General features: G+C 48.6%; 1 protein-coding gene across 6 annotated transcripts in view; it reads right to left on the reverse strand.

Moving 5' to 3' along the window:
- Positions 1-8,259, reverse strand: part of LOC143401617 (cytidine monophosphate-N-acetylneuraminic acid hydroxylase) — an 80,454-nt gene extending 72,195 nt beyond the window's left edge. For all 6 annotated transcript variants that reach the window (XR_013091687.2, XR_013091686.2, XR_013091685.2 and 3 more), the window contains exon 1: positions 7,999-8,259. Coding sequence is in view for 2 of the 6 variants with exons in the window: in XM_076859274.2 (XP_076715389.2) it covers positions 7,999-8,009 (11 nt within the window). In the remaining 4 variants the exon portion in view is untranslated. The remainder of the gene's footprint in view (positions 1-7,998) is intronic.
- Between the last annotated feature and the right edge of the window lie 9,556 nt (positions 8,260-17,815).

A 17,815-nucleotide genomic window follows, 5' to 3' on the forward strand; every position in this document is an offset into this window, starting at 1 on the left:
CAAAACTTGCACAAGAAGAATTAGACAATGTTAATAGACCCATGTCTACAAATTATGTCAAATCAATCACTAATAACCTTCTAAAGCAGAAGTACATTCATCAGACCCAGATGAACGTACTGCTGAATTCTATGGAAAATTCAAAGAATGAAAACACCAGCTTTCTAAAATCTCTTCCAGAAGACAGAAACAGGGGGAGTATCTCCTAGTCCATCCCATGGGCCCGTCATCACCCTACTACTGAAACCAGTCAAAGAACACGAGAGAAGTCTAGGTCGATATCATTCACGAACACCGATGAAAAAGTGTGCACTAGATATCATCAAATCAAATACAGTGCTGTATAATAAGATTGCTATGCTGACCAAGTGGAACTTTTTTCCAGGTTATATCAGACTGATTCAATGCTTGAAAATAAACCAGTTTAATTTGTCATATCAGCAGACTAAAAAAGAAAAGTCAGGGCTGGGACTGCAGCTCAGTGGTAGAGCGCTCGCCTCGCATGTGGAAGGCACTGGGTTCGATTCTCAGCACCACATTAAAATAAAATAAGGGTATTGTGTCCACCTACAGCTAAAAAAATAGTAAAAAAAAATAAAAGTCATGTGATCATACCAAAAGACACAAAAAAAGCATGTGATAAAATTCCACATTCACTCATGACTAAAAAGCAAAAACAAAACTCTCCACCCAGTAGGAATAAAGAAGACCTTCTTCAGCTTGGAAAGACCATGTACAAGAACACACATTATGCGCAGCAGAGAGAAACTGGAGGCCTTCTCACCCCACCCCCAGCAAGCTGAGGGTACCCGTCCCCACCCCTGCTCCTCCGTGTTGTAGGGAAGTCCTCCGTGATGCAACAGACAGGAAGAGGAAGCAAAAGGTGCAGACTGGAGAGAAAGGAGCTGTCCTTACCACAGACAACACGATGCCTATAAAATTAAATGCCATCATCAAAAAATGTCCTGAAGTTAACAAGCTTCCATAGCAAGTTTTCCAGGTACAAGGTTCCCGTACAAATGCCAATCAATTTTCTATACAACAGCAACAAACAAGAATGATTCAAAATAAAAAACACAATATCATTTGTGTTAGCACCAAAAATGAAACACTTTCATTTAAATTAGCGAAAATACATGTAAGAGCCACATTTTAAAAATCTACATAACTCTGATGAAAGAAAGAAAGAAGCACTAATTAAATTAAAGAGCGGCATTTCACGTTCGGGGATAAGAAGACTCGAGGTTGTCACAATGTCAACTCTTCCAAAATTGCTCCGTAGATTCTGTATGATCCCAATCAAAATCCCAGCAAGTTACTTTGTGGACATGGACAGACTAATTGCAAAGTTTGTATGGAGGGGTGAAAGCCCGGATGGCCGCCAGGAGATGGAAGGAGAAGAGCAGAATCAGAGACAGCCCCACCCAGCCTCAACAGCCGCGAGGCGGGCAGAGAGGAGCCGGGGAAGAACAGACACCCGGATCTGGAAAAACGGGCCCAGGAGCAGCCCTGACTCGCAACTGAGTATGACAGAGGAACAGTGGTGACACAGTGAGGTCAGTGTGGCTTCCAACAAGGGGCAGTGGAACCATCAGCCACCCACTTCCAAACACATGGATCCAGACGGAGACCAAGCAGAGACCAGAGAGCAGAATGCAAAACTGTGAAACTCTTAGAAGATAATACAGGAGGGTGGGGATGTGGCTCAAGCGGTAGCGCACTCACCTGGCATGTGTGGGGCGCTGGGTTCGATCCTCAGCACCACATACAAATAAAATAAAGATGTTGTGTCCACGAAAACTAAAAAATAAATATTAAAAAATTCTCTCTCAAAAAAAAAAAAGAAGATAATACAGGAGGATATGCAGATGACCTTGTGTTTGGGGTCAGCTTTTTAGGTACGAGGCCAAAGATTTGATCCATAGAAGAAAATCAATAATCTGAGCCGGGCGCACACCTGAGCAGTGGTGCACACCTGTGATCCCAGCCGCTCAGGAGGCTGAGGCAGGAGGACTGCAAGTTAAAGCCAGCCCATCAACCTAGTGAGGCTCTAAGCCATTCAGTGAGACCCTGTCTCTAAATAAAAGACAAAACAGGGCTGGGGATGTGGCTCGGTGGTTAAGAGCCCTGGGTTCAGTCCCTGGCACCAAAAACAAAAGAAAAGAGCAATAACAATAACAAAAAAAACCCTGGCGAGGGGGACTTCCCACAGGCACCGAGTTCATGTGCTGGGATTGCTGATCCAGCAAAGGCAGGGAGGAAGAGAGCCAGCTCTCTCACTGTTGGCGGGGCTGTTTCCGTGGGTAAGGGAGGGGTCTAGGGTGGCCTATGTGATAATGGGTTGGAGTTAGAATCCTGTCTGCACCCATGCTGAGCTTAACATGGAAACAGTGGGTACACATAGACGCACTCACAGGCAGGTGCCTCGGCTCGCATGCACACATTTACCTCCTGGCTGGTCAGCTGAGAGGTACCAGAAATAAGAAGATTCCCATAATAAGAAGCAGCTCGCACCCGGGTCTTGGTTTACGATATTCTCCAATAAAAGGAATTAGAGATCCTTCAAGAAATGGCTGGTTCTAGAATTGGGAGAGGAAATACACAAGATGAGCCTGGAGCATCTTGCAGGGTCAGAGAGAAAGAGGTGCTAAGGAGCCAACCCCAGGAGGCCACAGGGATGGGATTGCATAAGAGACAAAGGGTTCGTCTAGAAGAGCCCCCGGTGGCCCAAACTGGAACTGTGCAGTAAAATCAAGCAGTGTTGGAAGAAGTAACTGTGAGACCAACATAAATAAGCTGTTGAATGAGGAAATGAGTGGGGGCAGGCAATGATTCCAGATGATTTGCGTAGAGTCTAAATCCCTGGAAGAAGGGGAACTTCAATCCCACCTTTTCCTCTAGGCCTCACACAGCAGCTTCCTTTTAGAGTTGGGTGTGAAAATAGAATGACCGTTACCATGGAGACGTGTGACAAACACTGCCTCTTGCACAAGATCAACGGCAACCTCGCAGGGGCGGACTCAGTCGGCTGGTCATCTTGGATCGAGAGCTATAGTTGGCACTTTTCTTCCTCGTCCAGTGCACAGCCCCAGGCTAGTCCCGAGGAAACATCCGGTGAATCCCAGCAGAGAGCCCCCTGAGAGTACTTGATCGGGTCGCCCTGAAACCGCCAAGGTTGTCAGAACAAGGAGGGGCAGAGGAGCCCTGGCAGCCAGATGTCACGTGGAGCCCGGGTCTCACCCGGAACAGAAAGGACACTGTAGGAAACTAAGAGACCCAGACAGATTGCTCAGCCATCAAGGCAAGAAAAAGAAGTCGAAGACCTAAGAACTGATATGCAAGAAAAAAATTTTGTTATTTGAAGATCGACTATAAATACATAAAATATCACAAAGATCCATGTATAAATTGTAAGACTGTATAAGAGCAAAGCAGAGTTGTCAGATATATGACCAATAGATTAAAAAATCAATTTTTTTTCTCATACCAACAACAAAATAGAAGAAGATTGAATTTTTTTAAGACACAATTTAAAATAGCCTAAGAAGATTGATGGGAAGATTTGTCAATGGACACATTGAAGTTCCACAAGAAGAGTAAGTTCTGGTGTTGTGCAGCATGTAGGGTGACTGTAGTCAACAATGTCACAGCGTATATTTCAAAATGACTACAAGATTCTAAATTTTTTCCCCACAAGAAACAATAAATGTTTGAATTAATGGATGTATGAAGTACCATTATTTTATATATCATATATCATATATATATATGCACACACTATATATAGTATTAAAACATCACACTGTACCCCATGATATGTATGCTTATTCTCAATTAAAAGCAAACTGAAACCCGAAATTAATGATTAAACTACCATAAAATATAAAATATTTAATAATAAATGTGAAAAAAGATGCAAAGTTTTCTATTGAAAAAATTAAGACATCACATAGATCTGTAAGTGGAAAGTTGTAAGATGTCCATGGAATAGAAACAGCATAAAGATGTCAATTCATTCCAAACTAATATGTGGATTTACTATAAATGCACAGAAAGTTTGTTGCTTGTTTTATTTACATCTTGAAAACTTCTTCCACTAAAAATTATTTGGAAGCATAAAGTGCTAAAATGAAATAAAACTCTTTTTTTTTGGTACTGGACAGTGAACACAGGGATGTTCTACCTCTGAGCTATATCCCCAGCCTTTAATTTTTTTTTTTTTTAATTTTGAGATAGGGTCTTGCTAAATTGCTGAGGCTGGCCCCAAATTTGAGGTCCTCCTACCTCAGCCTCCTGAATCACTGGGATTGCAGGTGTGCACCACCGTACCTGGCGTAGATAAAACATTCCTGAAGGAAAGGGTAGGGGAAAATTTGTCCTATTTGAACTTGAAAACTATCGTAAGGCTTTAATAATTGGCATAGTGTAGTGCTGGGTCCACGGCAGAGGAGACACACACAGGGAACAGAGGGGAGGCCTGTCCGCAGCCCACACCTGCAGGATCGCTGGCTGTGGGACGTCACAGGGCAGGGAGGGCTGGGGGAGGGAAAACCTGGAATCCTGCTGGAAATATAAATGGGAGCCCTTCCTTCTCCGATGAAAACAAAAAAGATTCAAAATAGTTAAAAACAAACTTTAAAAAGATCAAAAAGTGGAAGATGCACACTTATCAATATCAAAACTTAATACAGATTTACATGAATCAAGATGGTGTAGTCCTGGCCTGAGTATAAACAGAAATTAATGGCATAGAGTTGAGAGTCCAGAAATAGACCCAGGCATAATTTGTGAATTAATTCTCAACAAAAGTGCCAAGACCATTCAATGGGGGGACAAAATAATCTTCTCAATACATGGTTCTGGGACAAATAAATAGCTACATGAAAAAGGATGAATTGTACCCCATTCAAAATCACACACAAAAATCAACGCAAAATGAATCACAGACCTAAACACAATCACTAAAATCATAAACCTTTTCGAAGAAAATCAGAGGGGCTGAGTTCACAGATTTCTGTGCTGATCAAAGAATCAGCTGTGCCGTAAGACTGCAGTGAGGCACAGGAGGAAGGCCTTCAGCTCCCGATACTGACTAAGGCTCTGGGGGTCCCCTCCAGCTGGGAGGAGAACCAGGGAACTTCCAAGGGACAGGACTGGACAGGTGGCTTAGCATCTGGGTGATGCTTGGCAGCTACACGGGGGTTTCTGGGTCCAAGGGCCCAAAGGCAGCCACAATTTCTGGTCTTATAACACTTGGGCTGATCTTCTCTAAAGTTTAGGGTGTTGTGTGTGAAACCGGGTAAGCAGGGAAGGCTCCACGGGCTGAACAATTGGATATGTAAAAATTTAAATTGGGGGTTGCCAACCTTTGGGCTAACAGGTCTCAGCCTGCTACGAAGAAATAAACGACTTAGGGCCCATAGACAAAGAATATCTGTGGTTCACTTATATTTTAAAAATGGGAATAGCCAGGCCTGGTGGCACACACCTGTGATCCCAGTGGCTTAAGAGGCCGAGGCAGGAGGGTGGAAAGTTTAAAGCCAGCCTCAGCAACTTAGCGAGGCCCCGTCTCAAAATAAAAAATGAGCAGCTGCCTGGAGATGTGGCTCAGTGGGTAAGCACTGCTGGGTTCCATCCCTGGTACAAAAAGAAAAAAGAAAGAAACAGCCCCTGAGCCAGAAGGAAATATTTGCAAATTAGATAGCTGTAAGACCTTGCATCAAGAAAGTATTTAAAAACTTTAAAACTCAATAATAAGGAGACAAGTGAACCTAATGTTTAAAGGGCCAAGGGATTTAAATAGATGTTGCTCCAAGGAAGACCTGTGAGTGGCCACTACCGCCCCTGGGCGGAAGCTGGGCGCTGTGCAGGAGCCTCCTAATGATTCACTGTCCAGGAGCCTCCAGACCCTGCCCCTCGGGTTTCCACAGAGACTTCACCGTGTAGGCATGACTGAAGTCAGGACAGCGTGTCAAATGGGGTGGGACAGAGGGGTCTGCCCTCCTGAGGGGAGGCGAGCTCCGTCCAGACTCTCTGGGCCTCTCGGTGCAGCACATCTCTCCTCCTCCCTCTGAGACGGGGTCTTCTGATCTACTCGGACAAGGTGAGTCGGAAGGTTGGGGGGGCAGGTCCAGGGCAGGGAGAAGAGAATTTCTACGACCTGGGGAGGGAGTTAGGAGCCAGGAACAGTGGGCCGGACTCCAGACCTCTGTATTGTGATCTCTGAACACTGACCACTTCCTCTAGCCCGTGTTCGACGGTGCTCTTCCTCCTAAAGTCACGACGCTCCCTTCTTCTCTTCCTCAAAGCGCGGCCCTAGATGTGGACTCTGAGCCTCTGGTCCCTTCTTCACAGAATCAGTGCCCCTTTTCTGGTCCCCCTCCCACGTGTGTCTGCTGGAAGGTCTTCCCGATGGCCCGGTTAGGGGACTCCCACCACAGGGAGTGCCCGCTCTCAGGATGCCACCTTCTTCCCTTCAGTCTGACTTGGCAAAATTGGCATTTTGTTTTTAATTATCAGATTGATTCATGTCCCTGGTCACTAGAAAGCCACGAGCCACAGGAGAGGAGAAAATGTTATGGCGAGGTCGAAATGAACCACAGAGTCGATCTGAAAGCAGGAGATGGAACCATCTTTATTCACCAACCAGATCCCCAGCTGGCGGGCCAAGGGGCGGGCTGCAGGTCTACACCCTTTGACCTCCTCCAAGGGCCGGAGTACAGCGTTTATAGTTCAAAACCACATCAATCGTAAGTGACTATTGCTATGATTCAAAACCATGAACAAATGTCATGAGATTTAAAATCATAAGCAGAAGAAGGAGTGGGTCAGAATGACCCTAGTTGAGCACAAGTTGGAAATTGGTTACTAACATCTAGACAGTCATTCTCTGACGGGGAATGGTCAAGAAAAGTGGGATCCAAAGAGAGAACAACTCTGCAGTGTATAAGAATTTTTTGTTGCCAAACATGCTATGCTCAGCAGCTGTGGAGGGGTACAGAGGCGGGGTGTTCCCATGGGAGAAGTGTTTCTTACATGACATGGAGTCTGCTAGGTCATTGCCCGCATAGCCTGGCCCATAACACTGCCACATCTGCGTCAGTTCGCCTCCCATCCTCCACTTGGCAAACTTGAGGCTTTCCCTAAATGTTTGCTGAGAGGAAACAAACATTGCTGGGAATAGCCTGCAGCCGTGACCTTGTAAAACCCTCCCTCGAAGCTGGGTTTTGACACACACCCTTCTCATTAGCTTCAAGTTCGCTGGGGACCTGGAGCTCAGCAAATGTTGCATTGACGCCTGATAGACATTGAAAGAAATCCCAGGTACAATGGAAAGTGCCCCAGGTTATGAGTAAACAGTGGTCTAAAATTTTATTTGTATTGCATTTGATGTTTCCCCATAGAAACACACCATAGATGGCCAGGGCTTTCTGACCCAGCCCACCAAAACCTCACCTACCCCACAGAGTAGTCAGCCTTTTATCAATGGGTGCTTTAAGACTGGCTGCACTCTGGAGCCATAAATTCAGTGTGCCTCTTGGTCCAGAGCACCCCTCAAGTCCAGGCTTTGAGTTCCCAGGCCTTTTTAACCTCTGTTCTGAAGCATCTCTCTTGGTCTTAAAGCTTTCTATGCTCTGAGCAAAACAGGAAGAAATGTGTTGAGAGAAGGGAACTTGCAAATTCTGGAAGATCTGCCTGCAACCAGAGAAAACTGAGGGGGCACTATGGAGAAGGAGGTGGGGGTGGGCAAAGTGGTCGCAGGCCTGAGAGAGCAGGCTCCAGGAGACAGATTGCCCAGGGCAGGGTAGCTCCATGGCCAGGCAGCTGGGCGAGCTGCATTTCAGAGAGGCTCAAAGACCTTACGTTTAAAAACCGCCTTCGCATCAAACCCCTCCACCTCCCACCAAGAGCTCTCTGTTCTGATACCCAGTCACCAAAGCAAAGACAACCACTACAAATGCACACCCTAATTTCAGTGGGCAAGGTTATAAACCATACCTCTGCTCCATCCCAGGTAGGAAGTGCCAAAAGCACAGAGCAGCTCCCAGGGAGAGTAGAAGATGCTTGCCACACTGGCCTGGAGGACTGGAAACTTCAATTTGCTTGCTAACAAATCTGATAGGATTTTCTTGCAGCCAGAGAGCCTTTTCGAGAGCGATTGCAGAAGTGCAGGAGTTGAGAGCGCGGCAAAGGGATCCGACTCCCGTGGCTGGAACCTCTCTGCAGGGAGTGCTAGTTGTCTTCAGGGATCTGCCAACCCTTCTGTTCCCCTCCCTGCTCCACCCACCCGCGCCTGGCAAGTTCAGATAAATTCTGAATTCCTTGCCAACACGGGAGCCAGGAAGAGTGTGTGTGTGTGACATAAACGTGATCTAAGAGGAGAAAGCCTTCGGGAGACCTTGATCCACGCCCCCCGCCCCCATACTCCAGGAGCCCTTCTGAAGGTCAGCCGGTGGGACCACATTTTTAAATGCAGGAATCCTAAGTGCTTCATTATAAGGAAAGGGTCCCAGCCTCTGGCCTGTAGCTGGGTTCTGGCCTCGGGTTTCCTGACCCCTACACTCCTCTGACTGTGGGTTTTCCTGGCTGCCAGGGCTCAGGCTGGTGGGAGCTTGGAGTTCAAGCCTGGCTCTCCTGAGAGGGCTGCAGTTCCTCATGGTTCATCCCCCAGTTGATGGACATCCTGTCTCCTGGCTGACCCCACTTTGGCTCTGGAAAGGCTGTCCCTAGCCTCTCTCAGCAACGGCTCCAGGCAGCAGCCTTCTGGAATCTGGTCTGCAGGTGGACTTTCAAGACCTCTTTCTCTCCAGGAATGTCAGGCACCACTCCACTTCTCGTTGATGCTTTCTCCCGAATGTCTGGGGGAAACTGCACCTCTGAATGTGGGCCTTTTTAAAAAAGACTAAGTGATACTAAGTTCTCTAAGTATTTCATTTGTGATTTCTTGTTTCTAATGAGATTTCAGGCTCTTAATTAGATTGAAAGTCTCTAGATTGTCATCTCTGATTAGATTAATTAGACTGTCTCTCGAATTATATTTAGCACCGGAAATGTGACTTTGGGCTTGTTTTCACCACAATGCTTAAAATGCTATGTAGAAAACAGCTGGCAGCCAGATTTCCAGCAAGAAACAAGAGGACGGTGGCAACCCCAATCTTCAGGTTGGAGAGGAGTCACCAAGGAGGAGGAAGAAAGGGGCCCATGGGAACAACTCCTCCAGGCCACACCTGGTCCCTACAGTGTTCTTCCCAACATTCTGACCGAGGGACCCGCTTGCCTTGGTATACACCGCTGTACAGTACTGTTTTATAAATATACGACATTTTCTTTTCCTTTTTCCACTACTGTCAGACATCTGGGGTTGTTGCCTGTTTTGAGCAGTTATGATTAGGTGTATGATGACCATCAAGGACATGCCCACTCATTTGTATTGAGATACACCCAGGGGAAGGATTTCTGGGCCAATTTGCATCTGAACCTTTAGTTTTGACAGGTATGATCAACCAGTTTTCCAAAGGAGTGGTACTCATTTACACTCCCGGAAGCTAGTGCAAGAGTTCACATTACAATACCACAAGCTTTTTGCACCTGGCATTTTGCAGAGATTTTTTTTTTAGGGTGCAATTAGTTAAGTGGGCATTATATAACTGTATGCTAACCATGAATTTTGTGATTGGTGTCTTGGCCCTAATGCAATCACAGAGAGAGACAAAGTGAACTGGCACCCAAAAGTAACCAGGTGCATCACAAAAGTGAACCCGGATAGTAAGCAAGGGCAGAGGGTGACGAGTCTGTCTTGTGCTCTTCCATGTGTGCCTCTGAGAGAAGATCAGTGGGTAGCACCTCCTGGGACACTCCCGGCACTCCACATTTTACTGCTGGAAACGCCATGCTTATTACATAGTCAATAAACTCCACATAAGCCCCACTTAAGAAAAGACACAGGAAGTCACCAGAAAGAAGAACTGAACCCTGACCCGGACAGCTGCTTCTAGGGAACCCACACCAGGTTCCAGCACCGAGGAGCAGCCGCCTCTTGAGAAACAGGAGCAGTCTGTTTTTTGCTTATGTATGAGAAAGAATAGATACGTGAGGAAAATCAGCCACCAGCAGTAGCACCAAGTTGAATCACCAGAGCAAAGAGGTCTCACCCCGAGGACTTGGTAAAGGAAATAAGGAGGAACTTCCAAAAAATTCTTTAAATTGGTGCATCAGGGCATTAAAAATTTATTAGCAGAAGCCTGAGTTCTCTTAAGGAGAGAAGAGGCGTGGCAAGAGGTTTTCGACCTAGAGCATCCACAGGGAAACCAAGAGGGTCCTGGAGTCAGATGAATGGAGTTCTGCCAGCGCCCAGGGGAGGGCAGGGGAGGGCAGAGGCACCCAGGTAGAGGCCAGGCCTTTAAGTACAGCTCTGCACTCTGCAGGTTGTGAAGCCCCCTCCCCAGATAAGGCTTCAGCAAAGTGCACCCCCAAGGTGAATGGCATGGACACCACCTGGGGGACACACAGCCAGGAGGGGTTCCACACCTGGGCTGGACATTCCATATGGTGATCAGGACCTCACCAGCCAAAACTAGACCCACAGGGACCAGAAGTAGAAAAGCTCCCAGTAACAGCAAACAAGAGGAGGCGTTAACTTTCCTATCAGGACCGAGAATTAAATTTATCTTCTGTGAATCTCAGAGGACAGGGTGACCTCCGGGAAGGTACAACCAAAAAGGAGGAGGAGGAGGACCACAAACGACTCTTGGAATAAAGTCATGAGTTCCAGAGCTGAGCACAGCACCCGGAAGCCTCGGGCAGCCGTCACCACACCAAAACCAAAGCCGGGACCTGTGATGTAGAAAGCAGCAGAGGCAGAGCGAGGGAGCAGGACGTAAAGGTTCAGAAAGAGGGGCCCGTGGTGACTGCAAGGACGGAGTTGGGGGAAGGTGACAGAGAGGGCGGCTCAGCAGGGACAGGCTCAGTCCAGGCCGGCCTGCAGAAGGGGCCCACATGGAGATTGGAGCCATTGTCCACTTACAGCTTAGGGGAGTTACAGGGCAGTGAGGGGTGGAGGAGTGTTGTGGTCAGGCCGTTGCCAGGGGGTCATTGGGGGAGCGTCCTGTGGTCACCCCTCCATTCTTTGTCACTGCTCCACATCCAACAAGGTGTGCCTCAGGATTTCAGTCCAGGTGACAATCCTCGTCACAAGGTGTTGTCTTGCGTTGCGGTCGGGTTGACCGCTGCTCTGTGTTGGAGTAACCACGGGCGACAGTTGTCTGTTGCTAAGTCCAGTCCTCCCTAACAGCGGCGAGTTGTTATATAAAAAGCTCAGAAGAGAAAAGAGAAGGGAGGAGGAGCAATCAAGGGAATAGCAAAGAGGGTTTGTTTAGCTTCGTACTGAAGGACCTGATGACCATCGGGCAGGAACACGGGAGAGAGCCGTGCTATAAATAGTCTGACGGCTTTAGAGGTGGGCAACCAGGGCCAGCCACTCAACAGGTCTTCTCCTGCACAGACGGGCTGCTGTGCCCAGGGAAAGCCAGTCCCACCGCCCCTGGTCCCCTCAGCCTGGAGTCTCCACTGAGACAGAAAGTGCTGGAAGGAGCCCCCAGGGCTTCTCTGCTGGAAGGCCTGTGTCCACAGCTCAGCTTCCTCTGGCCCAGCCCTGCCCTGGTGAAGCCGTCCCGCAGTCAGCTCCTTCCTCTCTGTGTGTTGTTGGTGTGTGTTTTCTCAGCCACCCTGCCCCTGCACCCAGGCCCACACTGCTGCCATTCCGCTTCTCGGCAGCCACAGTGGCCTCCAGACCAGGGACCCCAGGTCACGGGGCACTGGCTCCCTCCCTAGGAATCTGCGATGCCCCTCTCCTGCCTTCCTCTCCCAGACCCCCTGCTGGTTTCTCCCGCTCTGGTCGCAGTTTCCCAGGCTTCTTGGATCAGCACCTGGTCTTACAGAGCCCGTGCCCCGCGCCCTGCCTTCTGTGGGCATTAGGGAGCAACCGTCCCCTCTCTCTGCCTGGGTCTCCAGGGTGTGAGCCGAGGGATGCAGAGCTCATCTGGATGGCGGCCACAGGCATCCCCAAGGTCAAGTACGTGAGTGGCCTGGTGGGACTCAGACCTCCCCTGTGAGCCCAGGTGTCTCTCTGTGGCCCAGTGGAACATGGAAGTCCACAAAGACAAAGCCAGGACAGGAAGGCGAGGACCCCACATGGCTCTGTCCAAAGTCACGTCCCCTCATCACGCTCCCTCTGGGATGCATGGGCTCTTAGTGACTGATTTTAAGTCGTGATCACCACCCACTCTTAAGTGGACCTTGATGTGCTCTTTCAGATCCTGTTGGCTAGAACCTCGAGAGCCCCTGTCCCTGTAAGCAGCCTGGTGAGACTTGACCTCAGGCTGGGTCTAGCTCTGTGACGAGCCCTGAAGGCCGGTCCTGTGCTCTGTTGTCATTGTCCGTGGCTGAGTGCAGAGCCCCGAGCAGAGTCGCGGTGAACTCCTATAGATGCTGGTCACCACAGACCTCTAGCACATTTCATAGAAATATCAATTTATTTGCTTTCATAATGCCTTTTCGTCCTGAATCTGCTTTCCATTTTGCCTGCCTTACAAACACTCAAAGACATTTTTTTGCTTCCTTTGCCAGTGCAGATGAAGATTTCGAAGGCACCGCAAGTGTTGCTCTGAACAAGTTAGTTTCCATAGCTGTCCTGCATTCAAGAGCAACCCGGTGGGGAGAGATTAGACCCCTCACTCACTCTTAGCCCGTGCCGAGAAGCCACTTGGCATCCCAGTTCCAGGGGCAATGAGAGGCAGCTCGGTTCCCAGTGCTGCTGCGGTCTTCCCCGGGGGACCCAGGAGGACGCCGAGGGCAGGGAATCGTCTTTGAGCAGCCCCTGACTTGCCTGCTCGGGGGTGCCCTCTCTTCAGGGCGGCTTGTCCACTAGACCTGCCTGCCAGGCACGAGCCTGTCACCTGCCCCGTGACAGCCACACTACGGCCCTCGTTTTATGAGACAGTTCAAGAAGCCCAGCTTCAGGTTGCTTGCCAGCTCCTGAAGTTTCCAGGGCGTCTGGTCTGATTCGTGCCAGTATCACGGTTTCACTTCCTGTAGTTTCTTTCAGTCACCTGGGCCAACCGCAGCCCGAAAGTGTTCGTGGAAAATTCCAGAGATAAACAAATCTTACATTTTAAACCGCTCTCCAGGCAGCATGATGAAATTTCTGCCCCCTGGGCACATCCTGCCTGGGATGGGAGTCACCCCTTTGTCCCCCCCAGGTGTGCTACCCAGTCCATGTCAGCTGAAGGAGACCATACTCCCCACACGTCACTGCAGCGTGCTGCGGGGGCTCTTGTGTTTCCCACCTGCCCATTGTAGTCGCGCTCCACTGTGCAGACTGATGGACTCTCGTCGCTGTGTCTGCGCAGGAATATGCAGAGTGTGTGCTGCAGTTTCAGGAATATGCTGGGGGAGGGAGGGTCTTGGAATGCACGGGTCCCCAGAAAGGATGGGGGACTTTTGTGTCCTTCAGGGAAGACTGCTGAGAACTTCCTACCACAAATAGCACCTCACTCCAGCCCCTCAGGACCCTCCTGGGCTACGCCAAGGGCTAGGGACAAAAGACCAAATGAAGTGCTGTCCCTCGTCCTCAGAGCCTACAGGCCAATGAGGGAGACGGATGTCCAGCCAAGAGATGCCAGCTAAACGCAGGCACAGGGTGATTGGCACAGGGGCCTGTGTCCAGCCCAGGCATCTCAGGCCAGCCCGGGTCTTGGGGCCTCAGGCCGCATCTTTCCCAGCTTCGGTCCCCCTCCACACACCTGCTCCTTCTTTTCATATTTAGCATGTGGAGGCTCCCCTGGTGAGCACCTCAGGACTGCCACCTTTCCCAGTGACCACCCCTTCTTTCCACTCAGAGCAGCTGTCTGGGAGGGGTGGTCTCCTCCACCCAGCTCACTCTCCCTGCGCTCCTCCAGCCACAGGGTGGCCCTGACCCCCATGCTGCCACCAACAGTGGCCCCTCCCCCACATCCTGAGGCTCAACCATGGGCTCCGGTTGGTCCTCGCACCTCAGCTGCTGATGCGGCTGGCGGTGCTCTCTGTTTTGAGGCCCTCTCTCCTCGGGTTTTGGGGGACCATGCTGGACTCTTCCTCCTCCCCACCCCCAGCCCACAGAGCACCAAGTGCTCTGCCCTTGAGCAACACACCAGCCAAGCCTACGCCCTGCACCCAGCAGGAGCCCTCAGCTGGCCTCTCTGCGGCTACCCCTGCCTCCAACCTGCAGGCCACATCCAGCCAGGCAGCTTCCACGATGTCAGTCTGACCACATCTCGTCCCTCTCCAAGCTCTTCACAGTTTCATACCTGGGACATCAAGACCAAAGTCTCCGTCATGCCTGTCCTGGGCATTCCGGGCCTCCAGCCATCTGTCGACCACACCATCCCTCATCTACCAGTGTGGCCCTCTCCAGGTCCCAACGTTCCCCGACACTCTCGTTTCAGCGGTTCCTCTAGTGGAATGCACTCCCTCCCCCTCGCGCCCTGCTGACTCCCACTCACGGCTCAGGTCTCAACCTAAATGCCCCTTTCACCTGCAGAGCTCAGGCTTGTTAGATCCTGATGGAGCTCCTGCCGCTTGCAGAACTCTGCCTTTTCCTTCTTAGCATGCACGACTCATTACTGCTTTCGTGTCGTCTCTCCTCATCCCTGGACATGGTTAGCTCAGATCAGGGGCCGCCTCTGTCCTCCTCATTGCTGGGTCTCCAACACCTATCGTGGTGGTGAATAGTTTTAAAAAATATATTCTTTATTTTCAATCGACATACAGTGATTGCACATGTTCTGGGACACTCTGTGGCATTTTAATGCATGTCGACAATGTTCAAGTACGATCACAAGTGTCATTTTCAGTTCCAGGGCAATTGGCGTTTCCATCAATTCCAGATAGCTATCATTTGTGCTGGGAACATTCTAAATCTGCTCTAGTAGCCGTTCTGACATAGACAATTGATTATTGTCAACCACAGTTTCCTAGTGAGATATGAAACATCAGGAATGACTCCTTCTGCCAACACGGCGCATGATTTTTGGTAAATGAACGACCACACTGTGTCTTTAAAGCAGATAAGGGCACACCTGTACCAGCCTGCATGAGGAACCGAGGGTTGAGCAATGTAAAAATGTGTCATTTCAATAGCAAATCCAGTCAAAACTGGAGGAGGAGTGTGTAGATGAGCCAGGTACTTATAAAAGACAGGTGTATTTACAGAAACAGCCCAGGAGGGTAGAATGGGTTTAAAAAGAATCGTTGTCATTCTGAAATGTTATAAAATATTAGCAGGATCTAGGGTGTGACAACATCCAACAACTCTGCCAAGGCCATAGAGTTCATAGCTGAATAAATATTTGCTGCGTTAGATAAATTCCTGTTGCAGGAGTCTGGCTAACTAAGGGTGTGGCCGTGAGTGCAAACTCGGCTTTCAGTATGAGGCAGACAGAACGAGCTCCACTCCAACCCGTCAATCAGCACACTGGATCTAGAAGGATAAAGTTTTTATAAAAATGAGGATTTGACCGTTAAAAAGAAAGCAATCTTGCTGGGCACCATGATCCCAGCTTCTTGGGAGGGGGAGGCAGGAAGATGGCAAGTTCAAGGCCAGCCTGGGCAACCAAGCCGGACGCTGTCTCAAAATGAAGATTTTTAAAGGGTTGGGGCGGTAGCTCAGTGAGCAGTGCTTGTGAAGAGGCTGTGTCAGTCCCCAGTGCTGCAAAGAGGAGAAAGAGAAGCAGGGAGGGAGGGAGGGAGGGAGGGCGAGCTCCAAGGTTCTGAGGATGCTAGGCAGAAAGGCAGCCCCGCCCAGCCCTGTGCGCCTCCCACCTGAGGTGCTGTGAGGCTGGGTCGGTTCCTAAGTCCTCCTGTCTAGTCCCTGGCCAACCTGATAATGCAAACCGGGGCTCTAGGTCAGCGAATCTTGTTCTTTGTGATTCTTGATTCCATAGGAAAGGGCTCCACTCCATGGCCTACAGGAGGATTTCTGGAAATCCTTCCCTTCCTCTAGCTCCTGATCCCAACTCACCTAGCACCAAGGTGGCTGATGTCCACAGCACGTCCTCTGAAAGCCAAGGGTGACAATAGCAGCCACTGAAGTCCTTGAAATGATCCCATCTAGAGCATGGCATGACCTCACCTCCTTGTCCTCTGGGGGCTCTGAGCCAATCTGCTCCCTTGTCCTCTGGGGGCTCTGAGCCAATCTGCTCCCGTGCTGGCGTAGAATATCTGGGAAACCTCTCAGGTTTAAAAAAAAAAAGTTACTAAGATGATCCTGAAATTTCATTCCCATGTCCATATCCAAAAGAATTAAAAACAAAGACTCAAGTGGATGCACATATATCAATGTTCATAGCAGTGCTATCCATGTAGTCAAACGGTAGAAACAGTTCAAGTTTCCATCAGCAGATGGATGGATCGACACATATAGTGGAATAGTATTCAGCCATAAAAAGTTATATGTTTCAATACAGATGAAACTTGAAAATATTATGCTAAAAGAAACTAATCAGACACAAAAGGACGCACATTATATAATCCACCTGACATGGGGTACTTAAACTAGGCAAATTCACAGGCACAGATGTAGGATAGAGCTTGCTAGGAGATGGGGGAGGAGGGTTTGGGGAGTGATTGCCTAATGTGTTCATAGTCTTTGCTTGAGATGATAGGAATTTCTGGAAAGAGTGGTGGTTATGCAACCTCACAAATGTACTTAACCCACTTAAAAAAGATTAGACGGTGAACCTTATGCCATGTATCTTCTACCACAGTGAAACAGAATGACTCAACACTGTGGCTGCAGCCAAGGTAGAACAGCCCTATTTCTCCAAGATCCTCCCTCCTGCAACTAAAAAGCCTCACAAGCACAAAAAGTCAAGATGGAATTCTAAACCTGTTCAAGTAATCCACAGGAAGGTGCCAAGAGGGGACGCAGAGGAACAAGAAAGGAACAGAAAACAAAAACTAGGAAGGCAGATATACATGTGACCATTACCTTAAGTATAAATGGTCTAACTCCACCAACTAAAAGACTAATTGCAAAGGTGACAGAAATAAAAAACCTGGTCCAACAGTACGCTTTCCATAAGGAACTCACTTTAAGCTCAATGATAAAAGAAGGTTGGAGTGAAGGGATTGAAAGAGCAGATACATACCCACTAGTGGAATCACTGATCTTACGGTAGTTCTATTTCTAGTTCTAGTTTTTTGGGGAATCGCCACATATTTTCCATGATGCTGTACTCGTTTTTATTCCCACCCACAGTGTATAAGTGTTCCTCTTTCTCTGCATTCTTTCAAGCATTTGGTATTGTTTTGTTTTGTTTTAGTTTTTTAAATAAATAATTCTAACTGGGTTAAATAATCTCTCATTGTGTTTTTGATTTGTATTTTCCTAATGATGAGTGATTTTTTGTTTTGTTTTGCAGTTCTGTGGTGCTGGGATCCCGCACACGTTGTGCGACTGCTCTGCCACCGAGCCACATTCCCAGCTCTGGAGATTAAGGGTGCCGGGCATTCTGTCATACGTTCATTGGCCATTTGAGTATCTTCTCTTTAGAAATGTCTATTGAGATCATTTGCCCCATTTTTAGTTGGATTATTTGGGTTTGCTCTTGATTTCTTTGAGTTCCTCCTATATTCTGGATATTAAACACTTGTTAGATGAACAGTTTGAAAATATTTTCTCCCAATACAGATGGTCTCAGTGGATGGTCCCTTTGTTATAGAGAGGAGTTTTGGTTTGGTGTAAGCTCATAGGTCATTTCTTACTTTTGTCACCTTGCAT

The sequence above is a fragment of the Callospermophilus lateralis genome, chromosome 6 (assembly GCF_048772815.1).
Source record: "Callospermophilus lateralis isolate mCalLat2 chromosome 6, mCalLat2.hap1, whole genome shotgun sequence".
Lineage (NCBI taxonomy): Eukaryota > Metazoa > Chordata > Mammalia > Rodentia > Sciuridae > Callospermophilus > Callospermophilus lateralis.